The sequence below is a fragment of the Aspergillus nidulans genome, chromosome VI (genome assembly GCF_000011425.1).
Source record: "Aspergillus nidulans FGSC A4 chromosome VI".
Taxonomy (NCBI): Eukaryota; Fungi; Ascomycota; class Eurotiomycetes; order Eurotiales; family Aspergillaceae; genus Aspergillus; species Aspergillus nidulans.
Genome location: NC_066262.1, coordinates 2,555,078 through 2,581,683, shown reverse-complemented (window position 1 = coordinate 2,581,683; position 26,606 = coordinate 2,555,078). Strand labels below are relative to the sequence as shown.

Here is a 26,606-nt window from a genome sequence, read left to right as displayed (position 1 = left end):
TTGTATATCAGGCGGCGATGCCCTAACTCGATGTCAAGAGGACGAGTCAGAGGTATCCCACCACATCCTAAAGCCATGTTGATCTCAGATCTTGAATCGACAAAGTATCCCGAAGGAGGACTGGAAGCATGGCTTATAGTGCTCGGAGCATGGTGCGCCATGGTCCCCTCGATGGGCCTGCTCAACAGCCTGGGCACATTGCACGCATGGACAAGCAGCTACCAATTGACCGATTACTCCGAGTCTGAGATTGGTTGGATATATGGCGCCTATGCCTTCTTTCTCTACGTTGCGGGCGCTCAAACCGGGCCTATCTTTGACTGCTACGGGCCGTTATATGTTGTCGTGCCGGGATCAATAGGGATGGTTGCGTCTCTCCTCTGTTTCAGCTTCAGTACTGGTGCGTCCTCTACTTCCGACTTGAATATTTGGCATGAGGCAGTTGCTGATCCCGTCTCAGAGTACTACCAAATCTTCCTCTCCTTCAGCGTCCTTGGGGGCCTCTCAGCTTGTACCCTCTTCAACCCGGCCATCTCAGTGATCGGACACTGGTTCAATATTCGCCGTGGCCTAGCGACCGGCATCGCCTGCACCGCTGGCGGCCTAGGAGGCGTTGCATTCCCACTGATCATCATGTACGCGGCCCCGAAGATCGGGTTCGGGTGGGCGATCCGCATCATCGCCATATTGTCGGCAGTCCTCCTAATGGTCGCCTGCCTTCTGATGCGCACTCGTCTCCCTCGACCTAGCGGAAAGTCGGCTGCGATTGACTTCAGGGCCCTCAGGGACGCCAGATATGCCAGCACAACCGCCGCCGTCTTCCTGGTCGAATTCGCCGTCTTCGTCCCGATTACATACATCAGCAGCTATGCGCTGCATGCGGGCATCGATACCACGCTATCCTACGCTCTTATTCCGCTCCTGAATGCCGGTGCTGTGCCCGGTCGGTTCCTGCCCGGCCTCGTAGCCGACAGACTGGGCCGGTTCAATGTGATGATCGCCACATCCCTTCTCTGCTCGATCCTCACCCTCGCGCTCTGGATCCCTGTCGACGCCAGTCCGGCCGGAGTAATCTGCTACGCGATCCTGTTTGGCTTTTCAAGCGGCGCCGCTATCAGCCTCACTCCCGTGTGCATATCGCAGGTCTGCAGGGTCGAAGAGTACGGGCAGCGGAATGGAACGACCTTTACCATTGCAAGCGTCGGCACCTTGACGGGTATCCCGATCGCAGGTGCCATCCTCGTCGCTAATAATGGACAGTACGACGCGCTCATTGGCTTTGGCGGAGGGATGTATTTCCTCGCGACGGTGGCGTTTGTTGTTGCGAGGGGCATTTGTGTCGGGTGGAATTTTAGAACACGGTTTTAGTTAGCTAGAGCAGACACATATGAGACGGCTTATCTAGATTCCAGTAGACAAATAGATTTCTCGCACTATCAGCCGCTAAATTGCACCAAGCCACCTCCCAAGACCAGTACGGCCCGTGCAGCTGTCAGATGTTAGATGAGATCTCACTCCTCCACCGAACCAAGCGAAGGGGTGCACCCCGTGCCCCGCGATAATGATAAGAGTCTCTAGTCATTTTGGAATTTCTTCGCGACGACCCAGTTAACTGATTGGGCAATGATGACCGCAGCGCTGGGCGTTGGCCGAGATTCCTCGGCGGACGACGGGGGGCCTATCACACATAGACTTGGCCGGCCAGGCCTCGCACAGGATACGGGCTGCGCGCCCTTATAAGAGCATGTGCTCTCATCTGTCAGTCTGTCATCTGTCCGTTTGTTCATGTTTCAAGCGCCGTTCAATTATGGGCAAAGAGGGTGTCAGAGAGAGGATCCGCACTCTGCTGGATCCGCAGCCGTCTATGCCTAGGAAGGCAGCGGCCGAGGCAGCTTCAGACTCTGATAGCATTGTCTGCTTGATTGAGTATGTCACTTGTGAATAGACTGAGTTGTTGGCTAACAATTGCAGAAAAGAACCAAGGAGACCGCAGAAGATTGAGGCGGCCCAGTTGCCATACAACGGTTTGTCCAGTCCTCCCTCTTCTTGAGGCTGTTATGCTAAAAATAAAACCTATCATAACCAGGTGATCAATGTTTCGGCTCGTGCTGCCGTGGGGAATATATACGCTATAAATATTATTATCAGTGGAGTGATGTTGCAACTCAACAAGGTGGAAGCGATGGAAGAGTGTGATGAGTATAGGATAGACGGTTCATCTGACTTTAGGGCAAGGAATAGAGCCTTTGAATACATGAGATAGCAACTCTTGACGAGATCTTTATCATCACCCTTACATTCCAAATGCAAAGAAAATGGAAGGTCTAGATGACCACCATATTGTTTGTGTCCAAGAAATGCCTTCTCCTTGTTGCTTTTCTCGAGATGAAATCTACGATGTCCTTCACACACGCAGCAAGGCTTTAGACAAGCAGACTACAGGCAAGCAGACTACAGGCAAGCAGACTTTAGACAGTCAGCACTTTAGGCAAGCCGCGCCTTGGGCGGGCAATGTTAGGGCTGCTGCAACCTATCTATCACTGATAAAGGTGGCTAGATATTGACAGTTCAGATTGCTCACCAGATCGGCGCTATACATGAATACTCGGTCTGTTCTCTATGTACTCCCATAGGCACTCTCAATCCGCCCTACCCGTCGCTTATCTCCGCACTATACCTTGCAAACGGACTCTTTTCCCTCAGCCTTAGCCCATACTTGACAAACACCCATGGCGTAATGCAGTACACTGTCCCAAGCGCCGCAATTATACTTGTGGCGACATTCGACCCGAGGCCCGAATACATCGGGTACGCGAACAGCGGTAGACACCCCGACGCAATGGCTTTGAGCACCGAACTCGCAGCCATCGCAGAGCCAGCATAAACTGTATATGCGTCTGCAAGGTACCCACTCAGTGTGTAGGAGAACTCCGTCGCCGCGAACCCGATCAGGGCCACGCCGAACATAGAGCCGATCCAATGCACATGCACGATGGGCGGCACCGTCCATCCAAAGATCCAGAGGCCGATAGCCAGCGCCGGGGCGGCAACAACGAAGCCGTCAATCTTGTCCTCAGGTACCGGTCCCTGTCCTTGCTTTTCTCGCTTGTTCAGACGGTGGTGGTCCCAGTGGCGGCAGAGGCCGCTGGTGATGATGCCGGGGATCAGGGCGAGGAATGGCAGCGAGGTCGCACGTGAACTGAACCCAAAACCTCCGTAAGCGACAGTAAAGGACTCGGTGAAGAGGTAGAGCATGCCCCAGGCCGAGGCGCTGAGGACGGCGACGAGGATAATGATCGGCTCTGTCACGCCGAGCTTGGTGGGACGGATGATGATCGTCTGGACCAGTTCATGGATGTTTCTGATACGGTCTTGGCTGGGGATGTCCATCTTAATATCGATATTATCCTCCTGCAGCCTTGATTTTAGGTCCTCGAACCGGCGCGCCAGGAGCGTGGTTGGACGGCTTTCGCGGATGAGCAGCATAAGGGCAAATACGACGGCCGAAACAATGGCGCCGGTGTGGTATATCCAGCGCCTGTTATAACCACATTAGCATAAAAATACATAGAAAAAAAATCCATAAAGAAAGCAAGAGATAGAAATAAACATAGAACACCAGCCACAAGACGAGGAACTTACCACCCGATCGCATCAGCAATATAAGACCCGTAGATCGGCCCAGCAGCCAGACCTAGCATGGTGCAGCAATTCCACAGCCAGAGGAACCACAGCCTTGGCCGACTGCTATACTGATCCTCAATGCTTCCCGCTAACACGATGGCTGGGACCGCCGCCGAGAATCCAGCAATGAACCGGCCGATGAACGCACCGGCCGGTGAGGGGACCACCCCTGTGATAATGCAGGCAACAACATAAGTCCCTGCCGAGATGAGGTATGAGAGACGCCGGCCCAGCGCCTCGGAGAATGGGGGCATGATGACTGCTCCAAATGCCTGTCCCATCCCGTACATGAACTGGTAGCCCGTGAGGGAGACGACTCTGCTGAGACCGTACTCGGTCATGGCGGACTCGGAGGCTGATGCGCCAGTAGTGCTAAGCAGAGAGGTATAGAATTCCCAGAAGAGGATAATCAGGTCGTCGTAGACTTTGCGGGGGACGGGCCAATTGCGCGGAAAGTCCTCATGCGAACGGTCCCAGTCCATAGTCTTGCTGCCCGTTCGACGGAGACCACGGCTGGCGGCCTCCGAGTGAATGCGGTCTTCGTGTTGATGCTCTTCTGGGTTGGCAGCCATGGTTGCTATAGACGGGATGCACTCTAGGTGAGCGGCGCCAAGTAAAAGAGCTTATTGTTTGTTTTAAGGGTACGATGCTAAGTTTCCATATCTTTAGCCGGTGGAGACATGACGACAGGTTGATAGAATCAGACGCAGTAGTCCTTAGTGATGATCCGTCCACGTCGAATTATGAGTAGAGTCTCTGAGACGCGCGTTTCACCAGTCTTATAGAGCATGCTGGGCGTCCAGACATGGCTCGTTGCCGATGCCAATATCACTGACTGTACCACCCACCCCGCCTATGAGATGCTGCACAATTACTGAACAGTACAGAGTGCTGCCAGCCCTTAAGATTGTCCTTAGGGCCTAGGGGAGGATCTGTCCTCGTATATATGGACCCACCGCAGATCTCGCCGCGATCTCCAAAACAAGGATCTCGATGCAGATCGTGTCATCATCATCAGTCATGAACTTACCTCGATCTTGAGACGAACTAGAGGAGGAGGAACGGTGGGGCATTTGTCAAAGTGCATCAACATGACGCTGCCTGGCCGCTATGTGCTCAAGCGCTGGCACCCTGCAACTTCCCTGGAAATACATGGATCAGCCAGTGGAACCCGAGAGATCATAACTGTTCCCGCAGTAGCTCTCGAAACCAAACTCATGGGATTGTCACTCTATGCTAAAACCATTGGGTACGTTGGGTCGAATCATGAGAACCACCGGTTGCTTCCGTGCCCCTGGACCAGCTTTTCTTTGATGCCCTAGCCGACGAGCTACAATGTACAGTGTATACTTATTGGGCTGTGTAAGTTATCCGGCCTACCCATTATTTTATCATTAACGTTATTCGAAAATTCGCAGTAAGTTCTCCGCTTATAAGTCTTTTCGCCTCACTACTACAGGAAATCCCGTCCATATCTTCCCTCAGCATCTAATCACCCACCACGTCAACAGCTCCACAGCACGCCTCACTTTAGCTCGCATTAAGAACACACTTACATTGCCCAGCTCCCAGAGATGGGCAAGTATCTGATACGTCAACATCCGGATCATGGTCGATACGTCACGGAGCCTCATCAACCATAACTCCTCTATATCAGGGCTCCAGTATCCCAATTTGTCTCCTGTCCAAAAAGAGGTAGCACCGGGAGCTAAAGCCTCTGCATTATGGATGGATAGTATCGGTTCGTTTCTGCGTGCAACGTCAAGGCGAGAACTGGGTGACGAGATCAGATGTCCGCCGGGGCCCTTAAGTGGACAACGCCTAGAAAGCTTGCTTGTTGCCAATCTAGAGGCTCCGGCTCAGCGATGATCGGGGAGAGCCAGTCATGGTATTCTAGAGGTACGGGTCTTTGCCATTGGTCGCGAGATACATAATGGGAGTATGGGTCTGTGGATAGAAGGAGCAGGGCAGTGTTGGTACCTGTATAGTCCTTTAGGGCTCTTTGTTTTCATTAAAAGAGGGCGTAGCCGAGGAAGCACTCCATGATCAGCCTGTCAGAGTCAGAAAGGATTAACCCCGCAACGTCGTACTCGGGTTGTCCATCTCGTAAAGGTTCCGGATAGGGTTCCGGATACACCTCGTCAAGCAGTAGACGTCCTACCTTCGCCAGGGCCCTACCTCAGGAAGTTCATCAGAGTATTTGCTCTAACTCAACTAGTTGAGCTGACATCAATTACCAAATGATTAGTCACGGCCGCTTTGGTCGCTGCGCTTGAAGAATCCTAAAATGCTGCCCATTATCAGACTTGAAGGTCAGATAAAATCAATCATTTTGGTACACGCAGATAATCTTAGCCCTGACTACTTATATGATCTAGATTATGTCTGCAGTCTCTATTCATTACTAATAGTGATTATAGACAGCGCCCCTACGGTGCCCCTGCAAATGGTTGCAACATGAATTTTTCAAGATCAGCTGCAGCCATCTTACTAGATGAGAGATGTATCATGTCATCCACGAACTCAAGGCACATTTTTGTCTATTCTACTGTTTTGCCTACCTTCTCCAGTGACCAGGTACAGACGAATAAAATATACCGCCCCGTTCGTGCAGGTGGCGTCGGTACTTCTCCATCACCAAGAGGGATTCATTGCGCTCGGTTGGATCACTCTCCCATCCCTGATCATGTGAAGCGTCGCGGAAAAGCCGTAAAACTGTTCCAGGTTCGGTAGTGATGGTGCTCCTCCCATGGACATGCTCTTCAGTGGTGAGACGTTTCCACTTCGGATCATCCATGTCTAATCCAGCACCCAACTCTGCCCATTTCGTGACAACGACTGCTGTCTTTGGGTCTCTATCGGCTCCGCAATGACACATTGAGCCGGAACTCCACTCCGCACGTCCAGCAGCACATATGCTTGATCAGTTCGGATTTGTTGAAGTAAAGACCGCAAGCCCGCGCCGAAGCTGTATCTGCAATAACATGGCGGATCTGTTCATGCGGATAAATGGGTACATGCCTGACCCCTGACATGACAGTGTCCATGTCGAGGCTATCATAGAATAGCGCCCAACTCTGGACCTGGAGGACCAGAGTCGATGTTGAGGGTCCGTCTCCAGTCTCGTCAAGGGCAGACCCTTCCCTCGACGGATAGCAACGTTGTAACAGTCGGATTCAGCAGCGGGTTACGGCTTACCTCTGTATACGCCAGCGAATCAACCGTATTCCCTTCTTGATGTTTAGAGCTGTAATAATGTTTCTTCATCGCGGCCGATAAATGGCAATTCCACAGAGGTCCGAGTACGTTATCCTTGCCCGGTTTAAATATATCGGGGCACAGATTATGTCTGTCTATCTGGGATGATGCTGGGTGTGTAACATCTGCGAGCCGCTGCAGCTTTGCACATCGGTGACAGCAGAACATGCCTGGGATGTCGCGAGCTATTCGGGTGAGGACGAACGCTTTCAATCTGGAACGAATCCACAGAAATAGTGCGGGCAGGTTGCTCTTGCTGATGACATTGAGCAGGTGATGGCTGCAGGGCGCGAGGCAGACAGTATCAGGCTCGTCCAGATAGTCCGTTATGCAAACACCAGCTCAGATGAGAGTTTCTCCAGTATGGGCGGTTGTCTATTCAGCTTTGGGACATTCTTGTTGCATATTCGACGTCTAACGTGCCGCAATGCCGACGATAAGCGGTCCATAGCATTGCAAGCTGCTATATTCGATGAGAGCGACGAAACCTCCCCGACTACCGTAGGGTGAGATCCACCCCGTCATTCAGACACGGAGTGTTCTTCCGGACCTGATGGATGAATCTCGTCCCCGGAAGGACCCGAAGTGAGCTTATTTTACGCATTTCCGGGTGGCATGATGGAGCAGGAACTGATCTTATTATGGTACCAATCTAGTCGTACGTCTACACCCTGACTGAGCACAGGGGGCCGGCTGGTTCCACTCTCCCAATTGGAGTGGATAAGAGCAATAAATCCCGTCACTGTATGCATGAGCCAGTGCCACAGCTATTCCCCAGTAGTGTTCCCAAGGACAAGTTCGACGTACACTTTCGAACGCGCCTCGGTGAAGTTGGTGAAGTGTGCGCGGCTAGATCATCTGGAGACCAAGCTAATGCCTATCCTAGGGCAGGTTGATAGTGGCTTTAGGTTGGCCGGTATGGGCAAGGTCGCTGCATTGCGCCGCTCAGCTGGGAATTGACCGTAGAAAGTGCCGTGGTGGAGGGGATTGATCTTTCGATCGTAAGGAGTGGTACAGTAGATGTTTCCATTAAGTATAGCTAGCGAAATTCAGGCACCGGTAATGGCGTTCTCCTAGCGACGATTTTGCACCTGAGCAGTGAGCCGCTGTCTATTACGCGAACCAGTTTAACCGTTACCGACTTCAACAGGTGGCAAGGGAAAGGCACGAAAGGGCCCCTGCCAAGGAGATGGCCCTGGTTCTGAGGAGGAAATGGCAACATGATTAGGGCATGACTGGTGCGTCTGCGGAGATCGGTTGCATCAGTTGTACCTGCTCAAGGAAGAAGTAATATCGAAAGATATGGCCATAGTCACGTATAATAAACAACGGAGTTCGTCTCGGTTACAGCTCGTGTACGAGGATTGCGAGTCAAGTGAGACAACTAAGAGATTTCTTACCGAGTGTATGCATTTAGACGAACCTATCCATGCCACGGTCCTTGTCGAGTCTGAAGGTGGTTTGCGAAGCAGCACATCTTGAATAAATCCTGACAATGGACCTCCAAACGTCCATTCCCAGTTCGTTCCCACATGGTTGATATGCAGATCCGCCCAAAACCGTTGCCACCCATACTACCTCCGAGACGGCGCTGCGGCCCAACACAGGCAGCGTGGGTGCATAAACGCGCAACCGGACATTCACTAGGGCCGCTGCACTGTAGAGCATCCACCGGCGGGAGCGAGACTGCCACTCAGCGGATTTGCACCCATACATTCGCTACTGCTCGCATGTTCTGCTTCACCAACGAGCCTGGTCACGGCAAGCCTGGTCACGGCAATCATGGCTTGCACTCTGTCGGGTTTTGCAGCCAGGGAGAATTGCAGCGAGGTTATGTCTGGAACAGCCGATACATGGTCCAGATGAGTAGATTGCCTCTTCCACAAGACTGGCTCGGTCTAGATTCCTTGCAGCTCCTCAGTCAGGAATCATTGCAGTTGCCGAGTCCCGATACAATCAAATGAATTTCCATCATTTCGACAGAATTGGTTAAAGTCAATAAAACTTGAAGATCGTCGTTGTTGTTGTGCTATTGGGCGCGCTAGCTGGCCATGCTCACTGGCGAGTGGCGTTGATCGACCGTTAGCGCAGGAGATCCAGGGACCAGACGCTCTCAGTCCATGGACTCTAGGGTACTCTCCACTTAAGCACCAAGCTAGCGGACAGCAAATTTTTGGCCATTAAAATAGACACCACTGCTTGCTTAAATCTAATGACAAGACGAGCCTGGAACAAACAAGCCGGGTGACTTCGGCATCTTATCAGGGTTTTAATCCAAAAAAGGCGTAATGTCCTGACTAGTCCCTTTAAGGCCAACTGGGAGGCCGGCCCTCATTAGAGGCAATCGTCAATTCCGTAAATTCTCCTGCCACGCGAGCGTTCGCGAAGTAATGCCTGTGCAGCATGAGCGGCGTGTTTCGGGTTCGGGCATTCTACGGTGCAGTGTCCAGCCCCGTGTCCAGCACTACGTAGCCGAGCTATTGCTCACGAACCCTGGGTTCGATGCCGTTTCCCAGCTATATTTTCTCCGGTTCTCCGCAGATTGTCTTGGGATTGGCCGTCGTTCAAAGATAAAGGCGCAAGATCGACATTCTATAGCTTCGTCGGCCATCATTGTCTCCGTGCCGACTTGCCTGCTTTTTGCCTGCCATGATGCAACCGCAGGTGAAGCCAGGTACGCCCAAGGACTGTTCAAAGGGTTTTTTTTTCTTTTGCGAAGCGTCGGTATGCCAAACATCGATATGCCAAAGGGCCTCCAGTTTGCCGCCATTAGTCCATTTCAGCCACAATCCAGCCATCCGGCGTGAAGTCCGCTCGGCCGCTGAATACACGCACTGTAGGCGATGTCAGCTCTTGACAGTCCCAATATCAAGGCAACTGGTGTGGAGTATTTGATGCCAAATCTTTTCCAGTCGATCCCTATTCATCCACGCTATTTGTCGTCTTCGAGGAGCTATTTCCGTACAAGGAGCTATGTCCGTACCTGTGAATCACTATGCAACGAACAGCATCCGGTCCGCTCCTGATCTGCACGGGCGATGCAGGAACCAGAGAAGTGTCAAGGTAGAGATGGCGAGAAGCCATCGCCGGTATATATAAGGCAGCCACCAGCCCTGCGCAATGTCTTTCAATCTCATCGACAAAGTGGTTCAGAGCATCCCGTTCCTGTCATTCTTTACCTAGACTTCCACTCTATCTGACCAGCGTCACTCTCTTACCTCTCTTAATCCTTTTAAATCCATCACAATGAAGTTCACCGGACTCGTCGCCTCATTTGCTGTCGCCAGCACCGCCACTGCTGCTGCGGTGCCGGGCCTCAACACCGTCAAGCTTAACTCTACCGTGGCCCAACTCGACAAAGTCCTCGACCACGTCGACGGTGCCATTCTTGGCCCCGACACCCAGGAAGTCCTCGCTGACACCAAGAACGGTACGGTTATTGTAAACCATGCCAATAAAAGTCACGCTAACTGTCCAGAACTTGTCGGCATTCGCAACCTCCTGAGCGACGTCCTCGGCGGAGTCGTCGACCTTGTGGGAAACACCGGTATTGTACAGGATGTCGTTCACCTGGCGGGCAACGTCGTCTCCAGCGTCGTCGACGGTAGGCAGTCTCTCAAACACTGTTATTCAAACCCAACTGATGGACGTTTACTCAGTTGTGCAACCCGTTGTCAACGTCGATGGCATTGTTTCTAACGTCGGCGACCTCGCACACAGCCTCGTTGACCGCATCCAGAGCGGCGAGGTCGACGCTGCCGGCCTTGAGAACCTTCTGACCGCCTTAGGTGGTTCTGGTAAGTCTTCTCTTCAGACCATGCTATTCAGGATAGCCTGCTGATCGTCCTTAGCTGGTCTTTCCAATCTCAACCACGTCATCGCTGAGGCTGCGTAAAATCAACTCCAGCGGATGACTTGCAACTTGGCCATAATCAGGGCCAAGGCTTCGATATGATGTATGAGAAGCAACATATACTTTAATTAATACCCTTCTGTTAATTTGCTTAATCAAAATCTTCTGATTCATGAGATTCGCCGTTCCGTAGAGTACCAGACTGTTGCAGAATCTACTGCCCTTGATTGAATCAAATGTAGATAAGTTAGAAGTGACATCGTCCTCTCACAAGTCAAAGTCTGCTTAACAGTATTAGCATGTCTAGCAATACTAGACTTTGTTTCTACATATTTAATGTCATGAACCCACGTCACGTCAGGTGACATCGTGCTATGAGCAATGGCAAACCTCACCACCACAGCCAAAGATGTCTAAGCCAGCTTCTGGCGGGTGTGTCATACTCGCGGCATATGCCGCGCCTCGTCAGGTATTCTGTCCCTGAGGCGTTGCGAGGTCGATTTGGACCGGTTCCGTCGTCACCCTTTCTCACCCGATCATTCACTTCGTGTTCTCATTTGCGGTCTCTAGTCAACAGAGCAAGTTCTACGGCAAATACGGCGAACAGAGGTCTAGGAATGATTGAGCGCTTTCCTTGAGGATGTTTGAACAACACTAATGCGACTGAAGAAATCGAGCCCCATACGTACACGAGCGGCCGGTGGTTGCCGCGTGAACTCGAGATCGGGTCACGCTAAATCCCATTCAACCTCGATGCTTCTTGCCGAAAATTATTGAGCTATGCCCTGGCGCAATTACTATTCGAGCTTGCCGAAAGATCGAAGGAGCTTTTAACAGGGTCCTAATATTTACTTTGGACAACGCCAAGGAATTCGTTGCCAGGCTCCCGTTTCGGCTGGTGAGGCCAGCAAGGCTAACTACACTTTCTGAAGCTGCCACAGTTCACTACTGTAAGTGTCACAATCCAATATCAGTTCCTCAGATGATGATCAGGCTTGTTTTTCAGTGCAAGCGAAGACATCCATCCCCATACCGGAAATCTTTGACTGGAATCATGACTGCAGTAATATGAATGATACAGTTGGCTGCGAATATATGTCATGGAGCGTGCAAATAGTGTTCCACTACGCGATCAATGGCACAAAATGGCTGGCGACCAGCAAGTCAGGTGCGTAAATGCTATCTATCGGGCCATAATGGTGTAATTGACTTGGAATTTCCGGCATATGGGAGCATTGATTCCGATGACACCCTCGATTCCGTTGCTAAACAATCGCTGAGTGATGGCTTCTGTATTGGTCCGCATTGTGGCACGCGATGCCGGGGTTGCGATGCCGGGGAGCAGAGGTATTATCATTAGGCAAGGAAGAGTTACGGACCCTGTAAGTTGTGGCCAAATGTCAATTATGAGATTCCCCTCCGGTTTTAGAGACTTCGCTTACAACCAGATCCATTAGGGCTGAGCATTGGTGATTACTGTGATGGTTTTATTGACTCCGGCCTGCCGCGCGTCACTCGAGTGGACGTTGAAACCGAAAAGAGACCGGTATATCAGGGATCGCCTAAAGCGGACTTGGCTCTTCTAGAATCTGCCCGCTCTTTGTTAAAGCAGATGGCCGAGGATCATAGAATCCGCATTCCGCCGCGCCATTGACGTTCCATCCAGATTTGCATATGAGAAACATATTTGTTTCCCAAGACGACCCTTCTGGTTATTACAGGCATTATTGATCGGCAGAGTACTAGTGTTGAACCTGCGTTCTGGTACTCGGATGAAATTCCAGACTTTGCTACAGGGGGTGAACTATGTACCAAGGCTTTCGAACTCTCTTCGCGGTTCTTACACCCAAGCTCTCAGATCCACGGCTGATAAATGAAAGCCTCTTTCGGCCATTTCGCTACTGTTATAGGACATGGAAGGACGGTGCAGCGGCATTACGCCATGAGTTGATTGAAACTGCTCGGCTCTGGAAAGAGCTAGGGTCTGAAGGCCAATGTCCTTCCCTTTACCCACGCGGGTAGAACTTGTAAACCATGCAAAGGAGTATAAACTGTTTGAGGCAGCCCAGAATTTGCGAGCTGATTTATGCGGTCTGCTGAATACTGCGTCGATGGTTGGGTACCTCCAGAGAGATGGAGGGAGTCCCAATTAGCCCATAGAGAACTCTTTGATGGGATGTTTTAAGTTGTTGTATCAAACCCGGACGTGGATGATGATGAGCCGGTAAGAGATGAAATGAATCTGAGGGCGATCTGGCCATTTGACCTTGATCAGTGAAGTGGATGTCTATTGCTGAAGTCCTGATAATATGCACAGCTACATCAAGAATACATTCCGAAGGACTTGAACCAATGGCAGGAGCTATACAGAACATTGGTAGCTTTGTACCAAGAATTATACGCCATTTTTATCAAGCTTCCATCTAAAGATGCCCACAGAAACAGCACAAATATCCCAGCTTAGCAGACCTGAAACAACCTTCTCATCGATAAGTGCCAAAGGTTTAAAAACCCTCCATCACGCTGTCATCTGGAGACTGTCGCTCTATCCTCTCACCTAATAGTCTACGCTACTCCCGGCTCTGGGAACACTTCCAGGCTACACTGTCACGTTCTTCAACGTCATAAACACAATCTCTAGAATCTGACTCGTACCAATCAGGGTCGCCGTGCAATGTATCGGAGGAATAGGATACTTTTATGGATAGTATTACCCTAGCTCTACTTCATTGTATTCATGCCATGTTGTTGCTTCTGAAGAGCAGCATCCATATCTGCGAAGATCAAGCAGTTTTGGGCCCCTTTATAATCGTAGATCAAAAGAGTCGCTCTCATATAACTCGTCTTTAGCATACTATTTACCTAGTAGATTTAGTGTTTTGAGCGAGCTAGCTATATAGGTGCGATCCCGGCAGATCAGACTATAGGGTCCAAACATAGTGACCTTCTCGGTCTAGCTGGGTGCTTGTCCGCACACATTTTCTTCCACGAGTATTCTATTAGTACATTATATTATCTAAGGGTAGGTAACTTCTTTCTTTTGCTTGCTCATATCTCAAACCATTTGTATAAATCAAATAAAGGTACTGAAAGCCATAAAAACCGTGGTAGCTCAGGAGATACGAAGGTAAATTTTGGGGCGTGGGCCAGATCTTTGTACGGCAGACTATTCTTTGGCCTGAGGCATACTAGTGCGTCGATGCTAACTTTTAGCGCGTCGAACCCAACGGGTTTCTGGTCAAGGGAACAACTTCTGTGTGCATACACCAACAAAACACGCACTTAGTATATTCCCTTATTCCATATTTCAACTACCATAGTTTGTTGCCTCTTCCATTGCCTCTTCCAAGATGGCCGCCAATCAGCCTTCCGATACCGAGTTCCCGTGCACTCTGTAAGACTGCCCCTCCTCTACCCCTCTTAACACACTAACCTCATAAACAGCACAATCTCCCTCCCCCTTCCAAGCCATCGACTCGCCTCCTCGGCTATGCGCGCTCTCGAAGTCGACGCCGAACTCTCCCCGCACGTCCGGCGCTGCTTCGCACTTAAGAGTTCCGAACCCCAAGAGCAGAGTACGGGCGGCGATGAGGGGAAGACCGTCCTCGAAACGACCTACAAGGCTACTACGAATCGCATGCTGAGAGTCGCTGTGAACGGATTTATGGAGAGTTTGGGTGTTGTTCTTGGAGTTATGGAAGAACTAGATGTGGATGTGTTGAAGGGGGAGGGTGATGAATAAGGGTTGATTCAGGCAGAAGAGATGATGAGAGAACACCTTTGGTACCATGAATTCCGGCGTATTCGAGTCTGCCTCGGCTGGCGAGTACTGGTCGAAACTGGCCAACGTCTGATTCGCTCACTGGTCGATAGCGGACCTTAAGAGGGCGAACAATCCGCCGACGCATGAGCTCGCCGCAATCTCTCAGTGGCACGCGGTGATCTATGTTCAATGAGCTCGCTTCCCCCATTTTCGAGTTGAACATTAAGGCCTGCGATGAGCTGAGTGGCTGGGGAGTTTACATCGCACGGAAGCCGATCTCCCCTACGCTAAATCTGACCACTTCGCAGAATTGTCCTTCAGCGAACGACGCGGCACCTGGCAGTAATGACCATCGGAGTCGCCGAGTTGGTATTTGAAGACCTGAAGCCAATTATGGACTGCGCTAGAGTAGGGCATATGTACAGCGGGGTAGCCAACGTCTCCATCTGCGGCTCTATTTGAAACAAGTATTTGGAATATTCGCCGGTAGAAACTATTCATTTGTAAGCCATCTATGTGGTTAATGGGTTTAGAGATCGTGTTCCAACGATGACACAGCAACCCGTCTTAAGCCGGCTGAGTAGTCTCAATCTTTAACTTTCCTCTAAAAAAAAAAATATAAATAAATAAATAAATAAATAAAAATAACTGGAGGGCCGTTTTATTCAGAATAGTCAACCTAGTAGTATTCGGATGGTTTCCCTCCAAATATCGCGTACACGCATACGTAGTCCTGTCATACAGTCGCCCATCAATCGAACGGCGTAAGAAGCAATAGGCATGTGATCTTATCTAACGTCTTAGACCTATGAAGTCATACTAGGCCGCGTGAATTTGGAATGCCAACAGTCCAAAGTCTCGACTAGCCAGCTGACAAACTGCACGCATTGATTTATAGAGTATCGCTATAATCCCCAGAAGTTATGCAAATCGGACCACGGGCCCGAAGCATCCGGTTGCATGCGCGCCCCTCACAACTTTTAGGCTCCTTCCGGATTTCTCGCTCCTTCCGCGAACCTCGGAGGCGGGGCGGGTGTCACTTTCATCCATGCCGTTCACATATTGTGGCTTAGTTCCACGATTACTCAGTTTCAGATCTAGTTCCTCTTCGACCAGACAAGTCAGGCTACGAATTCCGATACAAAAGACGACTGCTTCCCCCGGTCGGATTAGTGGTGCCACAATTTCATCATCATTCGCGTCGCGCACGAGTGCCTGCATTCTTCACTTCCCCTCACATCGAACTCTTCTCCAACGTCAACAACCTCATCTCAGACCTTCACAATCGACTGCGCGATACAGATTCAGCACCATGGCTTCTGCTACTACATTTTATGACTTCGAGCCTGTTGACAGTAGGTCCTCACCCGTCTCTTTTGTGTACCCCGCTCTCTTTCACCTCCGCCAGACAAACACTAACCTCCACTCTCCAATAGAGAAAGGCGAAGCTTATCCCCTCAACCAGCTAAAGGGCAAAGTTATCCTTGTCGTCAACACCGCGTCGAAATGCGGTTTCACGCCTCAATTCAAAGGCCTCGAGACCCTTTACCAGTCCATCAAAGCCAAGCGCCCCGATGACTTCGTTATCCTTGGTTTCCCCTGCAACCAGTTTGGCGGTCAGGACCCGGGCTCCAACGACCAGATTCAGGAATTCTGTCAATTGAACTACGGCGTTACCTTCCCCGTTCTCGGCAAGACGGAGGTCAACGGAGATAATGCGAACCCTCTTTGGACTTGGCTGAAAGAGAGCCAGCCTGGTCTGTTGGGGTTGAAGAGGATAAAGTGGAACTTTGAGAAATTCCTGATTTCCGCGGATGGCAAGGTTGTTGGGAGGTGGGCTAGTACCACCAAGCCTGAGGGATTGGAGAGCAGGATTTTAGAGGAGATTGAGAAGGCCGAGAAGCAGGGGCTTCTGGCTTCGAAGGCTATGCAGCCCGAAGCTGCAGGTACGGACGGGGAGACTGCCAAGCTGGCGTAATTTTTACATTGTTATTTCAAGGATTATGATACCAAGTCTTAACTGTTTGCAGACACAGGAATCTGCTGCAATCATTTCATCGAGTACTAGTAATGTCCGTCTTGCGTCCTTATCATGTCATCATCATAATACCACTCTTTGTTAGCATTTTCAAACCAGTCTACTCTTGAACCTAAACACCCTGGCCCTTGGGGATCAAGTTTCGCAATGAGAGATCATACACCACATCCTCTACTTTCTTGACCTAGAAAGCTATCAGCGAGTTTCTCAACCAGGGAGACAGATCAGACATACACTATACTTGATCGCATCACTCCTTTTCCGTAGCACATCGTTCTTCAGATTTAACAACTGAAATCCATTGAACAGTTCCTTGATGAAATTACCAATCACCGTAGGACGGCCGTAATCGCCAAGGGTAACCGCGTTAACAGCAAGACGGGCCTGGCATATTCTGTCAGATAAAGCTTAAGTATCAAGCCTCAAGGCGTTACACGAACCAGCTCTTCAATCATGGAAATCAGCGCAAGAAGATACTCCTCCAATGTGAGATGGAACGCGTCTTCCTCCTTGAGGTTAACGGGAACTGCGCGAATGCGAGTTAGATACCAAGCCGAGACGCAATCGAAGTGACAAAGTAGAGCCATACTCTCAAGAAACTTCCCCACCTCCTCCATGGTCAAGAATGAAGCCGATTCAGAGCCTTTGAACTCCTGGAGCCCGCCGAGCCACGCGCATAGCTCAATGGATGCAACCTAACAGACTGTAAGCATGCTGGCTAGCGCTAGTTTCTATAAACAAGAGACGACTAAAGGTAAATATGAGCGGGTACTAACGAGATTCTGCAGATCGCGCGACCAAACCCCGTTGTACTTGTAGAAGGGGTGCCTGTCGGCCACGGCCTTCAAGCGGGTGATTTCTTCCTTCTGGGCGAGGATTTCCTTGGTTGCATCGTCGAGGACAGGCTGTACTGTTTCAACCAATTAGTATAGCTCTTGCCTTGGGTCAGAGATAACATACACTGCGCCTCGGGTGTAGAATGAGCGCGAGAGAGCACAGCTTGAGTAGATCGGCCTAGCAATTGAATTGTCGCGTTAGTCTACTATTTGCTCGCTAACATTCGAAAAATATAGGTTGAGTCCTGAGATATTTGGATGAGCTGAACCTTTTCGCGAGAGATTTTGCACAATGTCACGGAGCTCCTATTTGCAGTGGTTAGTCCTGTATCCGCAAGCTGTGTTTTTGGTCTGTGTTGGTCGTACATCTCTGACGGCCGCCTCCTCGTCAATCTTGGCTTGGAGATTCTCGAAAATGACGCGATCAATCATTCTGCTGGATTCCGATTCCTGGCCCGGATCAATGGTCTTAAGTGGATTCAGGATTTTGCTACAAATGCTGATGCTGCGGCTGCGGCGTTGATGTCAGGAATATCGGGCTGTGGGGCCCCGGCGGATTGTGCCTGAGGCGGATACTATTCAGCGCAGGGCTGGCAGGACAGGGAGTTAAACGCATATAATGAGATTTATAGAGTTTTGTAAGTGACTGTGTATTCGAGTGGTTAAATACAGTATTTAGGCAGGCTCGCAGTAAAATGTTAACTCTACGTTCCATTCAGTGTGTGGTTGTTTGCCTCTATAAGCTTCTTAATCGTGTCCGTGAGTAACATAACTTCATTAAATAGCTATGGACAGATATCTATAGCGCATAATATCTTCCCCGGAACAAAAAGAGAGCACGCCGCAAAGACAGCCGACCAAAAGGCCCCCTCAAACAAACCCCAATCAATACCGGTATCTTGTAGAGTAATCTATCAATCATTAGCCAGATTCATCATTCATTACAAGAGACGTTACTCACCTTTCGGGCTAACAACAAGACCCCTTCCTTTCCTGGCGCCCTTGTAGATCGTCTCAATGATATCAATCAACTCTTGCTTATCTTCAAGGACCCAGTTCAACTTATTGTTGTTACCGGTTCCGAAATCGCACATGATGTGCTTGTTCCGGAAGAAGAACATGATCGTCATTGGATCAAAAAGTTCATACATTGTATTGAACTCGGGCACCTCGTCAATATCACAGAGGTAGATGACGGCAAAGTCTGTGGTTGTCAGTTTTTTCTCAGGGAAGGCAAATTTGAAGTTTTGCGAGGCGTCGGGGCTTCTGGAGCAGCAGCTTCAAGAACTGCTAAGCTCGAGGGTGGACTCACTCTTTACTCGCTCGGCAATCTTGAAGAGCACTTCATCCTGGCGCATGCCTTCGGGAAGGTTAGACTCTTACTCGAAATAGCACAACATCGTAGAAAGATGCAGACTCACAGTCGACGTCATGATCCCTGCCAAATCTAATAACCTGTAATCAAGGCAGTTAGTGGTTGGTGTTTGGATATGTGCCACGATATGTTGAAGATGCGTACCACTAGCCTGTCTTCTTCCGAGAGAATAGCTTGATCAACGTGCCACGCAGTGCGCAAATGAGGCAGAACAACAGAACCCATGATGACAAAAAAAGCAATAACTCAAGGAAACGAAATCGGGTGCCTATTGATTGTTGGAAGAATCATCGTTGTTCTTGGGCACAGTTATGCAACGGATCACGTGCTTTATTTCTCGATGGTTCTGTGGGCGGTCAGATTATCATTGAAGGTCTATAATGTAAAGTATTTGACTCCGTTTCTCAATAAGGCCGGCTGGCCCAATTGGCAAGGCGTCTGACTACGAATCAGGAGATTGCAGGTTCGAGCCCTGCGTCGGTCAAAGTTTTTTTTCTCTTCTCAATCCAAAACGGGTTGATGAAGTCTTAGCTGTGGGTCAGTGGGGGCAACAGCTTCTCATCTCCACTGTTCAGCAGTGAGCATTGCGGGTTCTCCATCCCATCGCGCATTTACGGAGAAGTTGTTCATGCTTATTGCCTCAAATGCATCGTTTGAGGCCGACGCAGTCCTTCACGATGCCACGAGCTTTATTCGGTATTGACGCTCAGTGAAGCTCAGCCGCTCCGATGGAATCGCTACCGAACGAACTGCTTGACGAAATCATCTACTTCCTCTCCGCTTCCCCTCCTTCCTTGAAGAGATTACACCAGCCTCCTAGCGCTCGAATCACGAAGTTAAGCAACCGTGTATTGAAGAATCTATCCCTTACGTGCTCCCGCCTCTGCACGCTCGTCCGCCCTCGGCTTTTCTCACACGGTTGCTTTAAACTGAAGGACTTGGAAGAATACCTCTCGTTCGTATCGGAATCAGACTTGGGCCGCTACGTCACATCAGTGGTGGTAGAGATTGATGGTCCGGATGAACCTAGGAGCTGCAAATGGTGGCAACGCCTTCTTTCCTCTCTGAGGCCGCGATGTCTGACAGTCGTTGCACCACCCTCGGTCATAGGGGAGATGTTCGGGATGGAAATACCACAGGAGCATAGCTGGGCGTTTGAGATTCGTCACCAAGTCGTGCAACTGAGTTGCGGCTCGCAAAGTTACGACGCCATCTCTCAAGCAGACGAACAAGGTAATATACTAGATTATCCACCTTGGACATCAATGACATTCAACGAATCATCCTCGCTAAAAGCATACAACCACTACGAGTACTTTCTCTACCAAGTCCCCTCTATCTTCCACCGCTGGAGTATATGGGCCTCAAATAACGCTCCATCTGAGCAAGCACCTTCATATTCCCATCCACCCTCGCCGCTACGAAACCTAACCGCGTTCACCTACATCGCAGTCTTCCCTTTCTACAACCATGTCCAGCTGGTCCTAGACGTCGTGGAAAACATGCCCAATTTACACATGTTAAAAATTCAATTAGGGCCGTCTCAGAATGATCGGGTCACCGAGCTTGAGCAGCGGGGTTCTATGGATCCGAGTGATCCATGGATGGAGCTCGCTACGGGTTACTCACTAATTGCGCATGTCGTCAGGAATCTAGGGAGAAGAGGCTGTCTCACAAGCTTTACTGCGTGTGATTATGAGATGGACCCTGTTCGCGCTGAAATTGATGTTATTCTTGGAGATATCTTGAGTGATGGGCTGTGGACGCATGACGGGCGTGGGACTTGGACGAAAAGAGTGACTGAGATGAATAGTGTGCGGCCATTGTAAATGATCTATATTATGGTTATTGATGTACAATTACTTAAATATCAGCCTAGAAAGGTATATAGAACCACGATATTACATAAATACATCGCCGCAGCCTTTTAATAATATATATCTCGGCGCCCCAAGAGAAATGAATTCGACGTCATGGCTTAAAACGTATTCAATAGATACGGGAGTAAATCCTAGAGAATATCATCTGTTTTTATGTCTCAACAATCCATGCGAGTTCTTCGTACTCCATAGAATATAATAACCCAGACTCCTTTGATAGTTAGCATTGTTGCCTGGATAATCAGGCCGAAACTCAGGGCCAACCAACAGTGCAAACGTTAATGCGACATCAATGTTCAACCAACAGTCACTCGCCATCGATATGTGAGTTAAACTGGTGAACAATCAATTATGCACCTGCCTCTATCAAGTCTAGGATACTGACCATCCCCTGAACCAATTGACGAACCAGGAACGTAGATACACAACAGACTCCCCAAGCAAGCGTGTGGCTCGCACCGGCAATGCCCACAACCACATACAAAGTCGCGCCAGCGAGCCCCATTCTGGCCAGCTCTTTACTAGGCAATGAGCTTAGCGCATCCTCAGATCAGACGAGACCAGACGCAGTTTCTAAGCAATCTAACGAATGGGATCTAAGGCTCGACATCGAGAACGGTCTGTTTCCAACATCTGCCTCATCAAGTGAACATCACATCTTCCGCCCCGGGACAGTAATTGGCTTCTCAAGACTACGAGGCAGATCACCGGAAGGGAACGAGGACGAGTTTGTTGGAGAGGTAAGTATCATCACACTCATACTTTAGTCTTCAGCATCCACCCTCCAATATCACAGGGAGTCATACACTAACGCTCTATACAGCTCCCTCGCTGTCTACTCACGACCTGGCTTCGCCGTATATCACAACCACTATCCAGCAAAACCAACTCTCAAGCACAAACAAGGACAAGGGCATATATAATCTACCCGCTGCACAATGCCATCTTTGCCCCCGCAAAACTCCTCTCATCTCTTCTCTCTAGATCAGAACCAACTCAGACAGAACCAACTCAGCAAGCCCCTCCAATTTCCCGCAGCGAAGCAATAAACCTCCTCGACTCTGTCCAGCTTTTTCCGGTCTTCGACTTTGCAGGCGCTGTAGATGCTATCAGTGAAGTTTCAGAGAGATTGCACAAAATAAGGGATGACCGTCAGGAAAACGAAAACCGGAACGAGACTGAGAACCAGCAAACTGTGGTGGTGATTACCGGTCTGGATACCCTCACTGAAGCAGTTATCCGCTCTTCGAATGCTGTCCGCGGTACAGCGGTGTTGATGAGTACACTACGAAAAATCACGCAGTTATCCCTTTTGCGCCGCGCTTATACATCTGTCTTGCTTGTGAATACGAGTGGTGTTGGGCCAAGTCTGAGTGTGCACCAGCACTCGAATCAAATTCAGAGCCAGGCTCACAGGGAAAATGAAACGCACCATGCGCGCGATGACGGAAGTAGCATTCAGTCGATGTTTTATACAAATGCTCCGCTTTTCCCTAGTCTTATGATGAAGACGTTAGACCAGGGGGTTGATACGCATCTCTTGGTGTCGATTTCGGACTTGAGCATGGAAATGCATGGGAGGAGCGTAGCCGTACCTGTGGTAGAGGTGATAAAAGACCGAGTAGGATGTGGGCTGGGGAGATGGTGCGTTCGGAATAAAAAGGGTGCTAAATAGAGGCCGACTAAGCCAGCCTCCTGGTATTGAAGCAGATGGAAAACAGACGCTGTTTTAATGTACATGACCAAGGTTGATAAATCCTCATTCATACTGTATCTTATAGGATAAGCTATTTATCTAAGCCGGATTTTATCCTGCCGAATATAATCTGCCAGCATACGCCTAAATGCAACCCGCAACAAATACGAACTCCGACATGCAATGCAATTCCTTTCTTTCCCGCGAGACAGATGGGTATCAAAGGGATTCGCTGCTTGTAAACTGCAATTGAGCGGTGAAGAGATGTGGGTATAAAACGAGCTGAATTCGAGTCCACGGAACTCAAGACGGCATGCAGCCTACCACCCATTCTCCAGCTGACTCTGAGCATTCCCGTCCTCAGCCCACATTCGCAGCACAGCACGTTCGACCACCTCCCGTGCCTCCTTCTCGCACTCAGCAAGATCGCTCTCCAGCGTGCGCTCCTCAAACGCGACATCCTGCTGCTGCACCTTGACCCACTGCTTGTGCCGCTCACATCGCTTCTTCAGGCAGACGCCACGCGTAAGACTCGCAGAACTGTCTTCATCTTCAACACCCATAGCCGTATCGCCATCGGTATCGACATTGCTAGTCGGATAACTTGCCGCCAAGGCTTCAGGCGTGCCCTCCTCCAACGCCTTTTTACCTGGTTCTGACAACCTCCACTCGTCGAATTCCTCGTCGGACCAGGCAAGCCGGGTATCGAAGCCGCAGATATCCTTCCAGCCGCCTTTGGGATCTTTCTTCTTAAGTATGTCGAGGATGCTCTTTGAGCGGTGGCGCACGAGAGTGAGGAACGTGTTTCGTGCAGTTAGCATATCGCGGCGGTGGAAGAGTTCAGCGCGCTGCTTGCGGAGTTTTTCGAGTTTCTCGGCTTCATCAGGAGAATAGTGTAAGCCGTCGACACCAACGTCGAGACCAAGTTTCTTGGAGGGTGGGGTTCCAGCATCTGTGGTATCAGACGGTGGTACTTGGTCTGGTGCTGGTTCTGCCGGGGGTGCCACGATATGCGCGCCCAATTTGCGGAACTCTTCGACAGAACTCACGCCCATTATGACCGCTGTGAGATCGCCTAGGGTAAGGACTCCGCCTCTGCTCCCGAGGTCTTCCATGCTGTTGTCTTGTTCATCTTCCATTTGCGAGTCATACTCGCTGTCGTCATCTCGCGGGGTCTGCGTGCCACTGAGAGCTGCCCTGAAGATAGTTTTTGGTTTCTGAATGCCCTGTGGAGGGATGAAGTTGAGATGTCGAGTTTTTTGACGCATAAACTCCAGGCCATGCTCATCGGAGCAGTATTTGCTAGGAGTTGGGCCACTGACACGCGCAGGTTTTCGGCATTCCCTCAGTCGACACATAGGCTTCCACAGAGTGCATCCTTTTCCATTTTCCTTGCAGTTCGGGCCTGCATTTATTAGTGTCAAGTTGAACCGGGTTATTTGAAAACTTACAGATATATTTCTCAATGAGATCAACGTCCCGTGGGTCAATGTTAACGCATTTCCCATGGAACCAATCCTCGCAGCCCCCATCGCACGCAATCATCCAAGTGTGGTTATCAGGCTTCCGGCAGATGCAGAAAACCGCGTCAGGATCTGATTCTTCTTCATCTTCATCGCCTTCCTCTCCCTCTTCCATTTCCTCATCCTCTACCTCGACCTTTGCCTTCCTGCCGCCTTTCTTCTTCGGTTCAGGGGCCGGCGAGTTTGCCAGGGAAGCGGAGCTTTGTTTCTTCACTGGCACCTTGCTTGTGCGAGAAGAGGAGGGAGTTTGAGAGCGGCGGCTGCTGACACTCTCGTTATCCTGATTATCAAGTTTGCTTTTCTTGGTCGAAGTCTTCCTCCCAATTCCCTTCTTTGTTCCAGGTCCTGCCCGTCTGCCTGGTGCTTTGGTAGAATTGGCTGGGGATGACCGGTCTGACGACGACGCCCGTGAATTTCCTCGGTTTTTCAGACTCACAACCTTCTTAGGTGTTGGATGTTCTTCAAGTGCATCTATGCCATTTTTCACTTCTTCAGCATCTAAAGGAACTCTATCCAGGCTCGTGCTAGAAGGCTCGATCTTGATTGGATATACTGGCTCAGCCAGCACAGTCCCTGGAAGGCTTTCGTAGAGGTTGGCCCAAGTTTGGACGTTCTGTAAAGGCCCTGATTCAGACTCTGCCATTAGGCGCGGAACCCTGATCTGCCGATGTACTTTGTCTGCCCTTGCAAAGCCAAAATAACCGCTGTGTCGCCAACCCAGGAGTCCCACGATGCGATGGTTATTCACGACAATGTTAGACATAAGAATATTGTTATGAACAAGTCGATAGTTCCCAGGTGTTTCGTCACCAAAGAGTATATCGCGCTCATATTGTCCGCCCTCTGAGGATATATGTGAGTTCAACTCACTGCAGACATAGGATGGATGGTCCAAGCCCGGGTCTGCGCCGCTGAGCTCTTGTGAAACAATGCGACACTGTTGTTTCATGACCTCAACCTGTTCCGGATTGAGGTACCTCCAAGCGACATCCAGAGAAACGCCAGGGATTCGAGCTTCCACTGTGACATTCTTCCCATCTATTATCCCGCAGTAATATATTTTCGGAACGTCGACCCCCAGGTGTTTGAAAGCGTTATCAGCTTTCCTGGATGCACTCAGTTCATTTGCATTCAGGCATAAGAACCTCTCGGCGGCCGCACCAACTGCATCTTCTTGGTCGACCCTGATGATAACTCTGCCAGCAGCATATGCTTGCCTTTCTCCATGTAAATGCAACGAGTTTTCCGGAGTACACAGGGCCTTCACGGTGCTTTCCCAATATTCTGTCGCTTGGGGGTCGAATTGGCACCAGTCATCATAGCGGGGTTGAAAATCATCATCCCGCGGGAGATAGCGGCCGTATTGGGGACTTCGTTGGTAAAAGGGGTCGTCTTCTGGTATACGCGCAGGATCGGTCTCATACGGATTGACCATTTCGAGCTGCGGGCCGGGGACCTGCGATCGGACTGCAACACCTCTTTCCTATTTGAAACTGGCGGATATATCAAGTGCAACAGTCAATTTTCCAAGTTAGTTTTAGTAGGTAAAAGTGCGATCTGGATATGCGTGGACAGCTTGGTCTTGTATATCAGATCACATGCGCAAATAGTCTTTGGCGGCGGCGTTGAAGGGATGAATCTTAGGAAAGTGACATTTGACCGAATAAAAAGAATCCAGCGAGAACAAATGCCCTTCAGAATCGCAGTTCTATAGAACGCCCTGCGAATTCCTGCAATCATAAAGCCAGGCAATCTGGTCCTGAATGCGAATCTGAGTGAATCTCGGCTGAGTGACTAGCGGAGATAGGAGGAGCTCCTGTCTCCGGCTAGAAAAGGCGTCTGGACGACGGAACGAAGAGCGGAAAATCAGAAGACCCAGAATCCGTAATTGAATGCCGTTTCAAGCGTTTAAAGGAGTTCTGAATATGCGCGTGAATGGGAAAATTCGCGGTCGCCGACCGCGGAGAAGCGATAAGGTTACTAATGCCTGGGCCCTCAGGCAGTGAAGTTCTTATCGTAAAGGCGGTCAGGTTTTGACAGTTCAATTGAGGCGCTTTCCGCATCCTCACACGCAGTACACAACTCTGCTGTTCTGACCTACAGGAAGATATCACAATTGAATATCCTTGAACAGATACCAGCTGAAAGGTCTCATTAGGTGTCTTCGACCAAGCATGAAGCCTCCGCATTGAAATCCGGTCACCGTTAAATGCATACCGCCCAAATCTTCCATAGCGCCTCGCCTGTATCGACGGCCTTGTTGTCAGGCCCACTCTCCGCTTCGAGAAGAAAATTCGCAGTACAACACCTAGGGTGATGGGATTTTGTCATTGGGTCTCGAGGCTGGCTGGTCCAGAGGGGTTCTGGGCCCGCTTCTTGGCTGGAACTGCCGAGTCTTGATGCTGGGATGAGCTGGTGGAGAAAGCCTCGGGGGGAGTGCAGATGGGATTTGACATGGTTCTATCGTTCTTACTGTTGGGATCACACGAATGTTTCATCATATGTAGTGGCGCTATTGTATAGTTCCTAGCGTTTAAGATGGACAGATTCCTGCGGGACATGGAACCCTGCCAAATGCGCCAGATTGAGCTCGCCTTATCGTAAAGCTGTTTAAGTACTTATCTGTGCATCACGTGTCATTATCAGCCCGCCTGTAAACGCAGACTTCTGGTCCCTGACTCCCCGGACTGCAAGCCTAGT

General features: G+C 50.1%; 14 protein-coding genes across 14 annotated transcripts, besides 1 other annotated feature; 9 read left to right on the top strand and 5 right to left on the bottom strand.

Moving 5' to 3' along the window:
- Positions 1-26,606: part of a sequence feature (contig 1.51 915..1114266(-1)) that runs on past both edges of the window.
- Positions 31-1,368, top strand: ANIA_02840 (protein mctA; the record flags this gene model as incomplete). Its single annotated transcript, XM_655352.2, has 1 exon — positions 31-1,368. The coding sequence occupies one exon, from the start codon at positions 31-33 to the stop codon at positions 1,366-1,368; it is 1,338 nt and encodes a 445-aa protein (XP_660444.2).
- ANIA_11370 (uncharacterized protein) lies at positions 1,808-2,050 on the top strand (the record flags this gene model as incomplete). The annotated part of the gene is made up of 2 exons (XM_050612618.1): positions 1,808-1,926; positions 1,972-2,050. The coding sequence occupies 2 exons, from the start codon at positions 1,808-1,810 to the stop codon at positions 2,048-2,050; spliced, it is 198 nt and encodes a 65-aa protein (XP_050468521.1).
- ANIA_02841 (uncharacterized protein) lies at positions 2,650-4,256 on the bottom strand (the record flags this gene model as incomplete). Its single annotated transcript, XM_655353.1, has 2 exons — positions 2,650-3,538; positions 3,643-4,256. 2 exons carry the CDS (start codon positions 4,254-4,256, stop codon positions 2,650-2,652), a joined length of 1,503 nt encoding a protein of 500 aa, XP_660445.1.
- On the top strand, positions 4,776-5,327 carry ANIA_11371 (uncharacterized protein; the record flags this gene model as incomplete). Its single annotated transcript, XM_050612616.1, has 3 exons — positions 4,776-4,933; positions 5,028-5,046; positions 5,250-5,327. The coding sequence occupies 3 exons, from the start codon at positions 4,776-4,778 to the stop codon at positions 5,325-5,327; spliced, it is 255 nt and encodes an 84-aa protein (XP_050468520.1).
- On the bottom strand, positions 5,696-6,562 carry ANIA_02842 (uncharacterized protein; the record flags this gene model as incomplete). Its single annotated transcript, XM_655354.1, has 2 exons — positions 5,696-5,858; positions 6,246-6,562. The coding sequence occupies 2 exons, from the start codon at positions 6,560-6,562 to the stop codon at positions 5,696-5,698; spliced, it is 480 nt and encodes a 159-aa protein (XP_660446.1).
- Positions 8,475-8,906, top strand: ANIA_02843 (uncharacterized protein; the record flags this gene model as incomplete). The annotated part of the gene is made up of 1 exon (XM_655355.1): positions 8,475-8,906. The coding sequence occupies one exon, from the start codon at positions 8,475-8,477 to the stop codon at positions 8,904-8,906; it is 432 nt and encodes a 143-aa protein (XP_660447.1).
- On the top strand, positions 10,189-10,837 carry ANIA_02844 (uncharacterized protein; the record flags this gene model as incomplete). The annotated part of the gene is made up of 3 exons (XM_655356.1): positions 10,189-10,546; positions 10,602-10,739; positions 10,794-10,837. The coding sequence occupies 3 exons, from the start codon at positions 10,189-10,191 to the stop codon at positions 10,835-10,837; spliced, it is 540 nt and encodes a 179-aa protein (XP_660448.1).
- On the top strand, positions 14,146-14,537 carry ANIA_02845 (CTAG/PCC1 family protein; the record flags this gene model as incomplete). The annotated part of the gene is made up of 2 exons (XM_655357.1): positions 14,146-14,189; positions 14,240-14,537. The coding sequence occupies 2 exons, from the start codon at positions 14,146-14,148 to the stop codon at positions 14,535-14,537; spliced, it is 342 nt and encodes a 113-aa protein (XP_660449.1).
- On the top strand, positions 15,584-16,536 carry ANIA_02846 (protein gpxA; the record flags this gene model as incomplete). The annotated part of the gene is made up of 2 exons (XM_655358.2): positions 15,584-15,913; positions 15,995-16,536. Exons 1-2 carry the CDS (start codon positions 15,607-15,609, stop codon positions 16,534-16,536), a joined length of 849 nt encoding a protein of 282 aa, XP_660450.2. The 5' UTR covers positions 15,584-15,606.
- Positions 16,709-17,864, bottom strand: ANIA_02847 (translin; the record flags this gene model as incomplete). The annotated part of the gene is made up of 7 exons (XM_655359.1): positions 16,709-16,780; positions 16,831-16,980; positions 17,037-17,291; positions 17,373-17,506; positions 17,557-17,610; positions 17,702-17,738; positions 17,799-17,864. The coding sequence occupies 7 exons, from the start codon at positions 17,862-17,864 to the stop codon at positions 16,709-16,711; spliced, it is 768 nt and encodes a 255-aa protein (XP_660451.1).
- Positions 18,318-19,073, bottom strand: ANIA_02848 (U4/U6-U5 snRNP complex subunit DIB1; the record flags this gene model as incomplete). Its single annotated transcript, XM_655360.2, has 5 exons — positions 18,952-19,073; positions 18,854-18,887; positions 18,745-18,792; positions 18,394-18,636; positions 18,318-18,343 (listed from the first exon to the last, which is right to left on the bottom strand). Exons 1-5 carry the CDS (start codon positions 19,030-19,032, stop codon positions 18,318-18,320), a joined length of 432 nt encoding a protein of 143 aa, XP_660452.1. The 5' UTR covers positions 19,033-19,073.
- On the top strand, positions 19,536-20,739 carry ANIA_10347 (F-box domain protein; the record flags this gene model as incomplete). The annotated part of the gene is made up of 1 exon (XM_050612615.1): positions 19,536-20,739. One exon carries the CDS (start codon positions 19,536-19,538, stop codon positions 20,634-20,636), a length of 1,101 nt encoding a protein of 366 aa, XP_050468519.1. The 3' UTR covers positions 20,637-20,739.
- ANIA_10359 (uncharacterized protein) lies at positions 21,152-22,362 on the top strand (the record flags this gene model as incomplete). Its single annotated transcript, XM_050612614.1, has 2 exons — positions 21,152-21,453; positions 21,567-22,362. The coding sequence occupies 2 exons, from the start codon at positions 21,152-21,154 to the stop codon at positions 22,360-22,362; spliced, it is 1,098 nt and encodes a 365-aa protein (XP_050468518.1).
- Positions 22,704-25,341, bottom strand: ANIA_02850 (putative PHD transcription factor; the record flags this gene model as incomplete). Its single annotated transcript, XM_655362.1, has 3 exons — positions 22,704-23,788; positions 23,835-24,584; positions 24,777-25,341. 3 exons carry the CDS (start codon positions 25,339-25,341, stop codon positions 22,704-22,706), a joined length of 2,400 nt encoding a protein of 799 aa, XP_660454.1.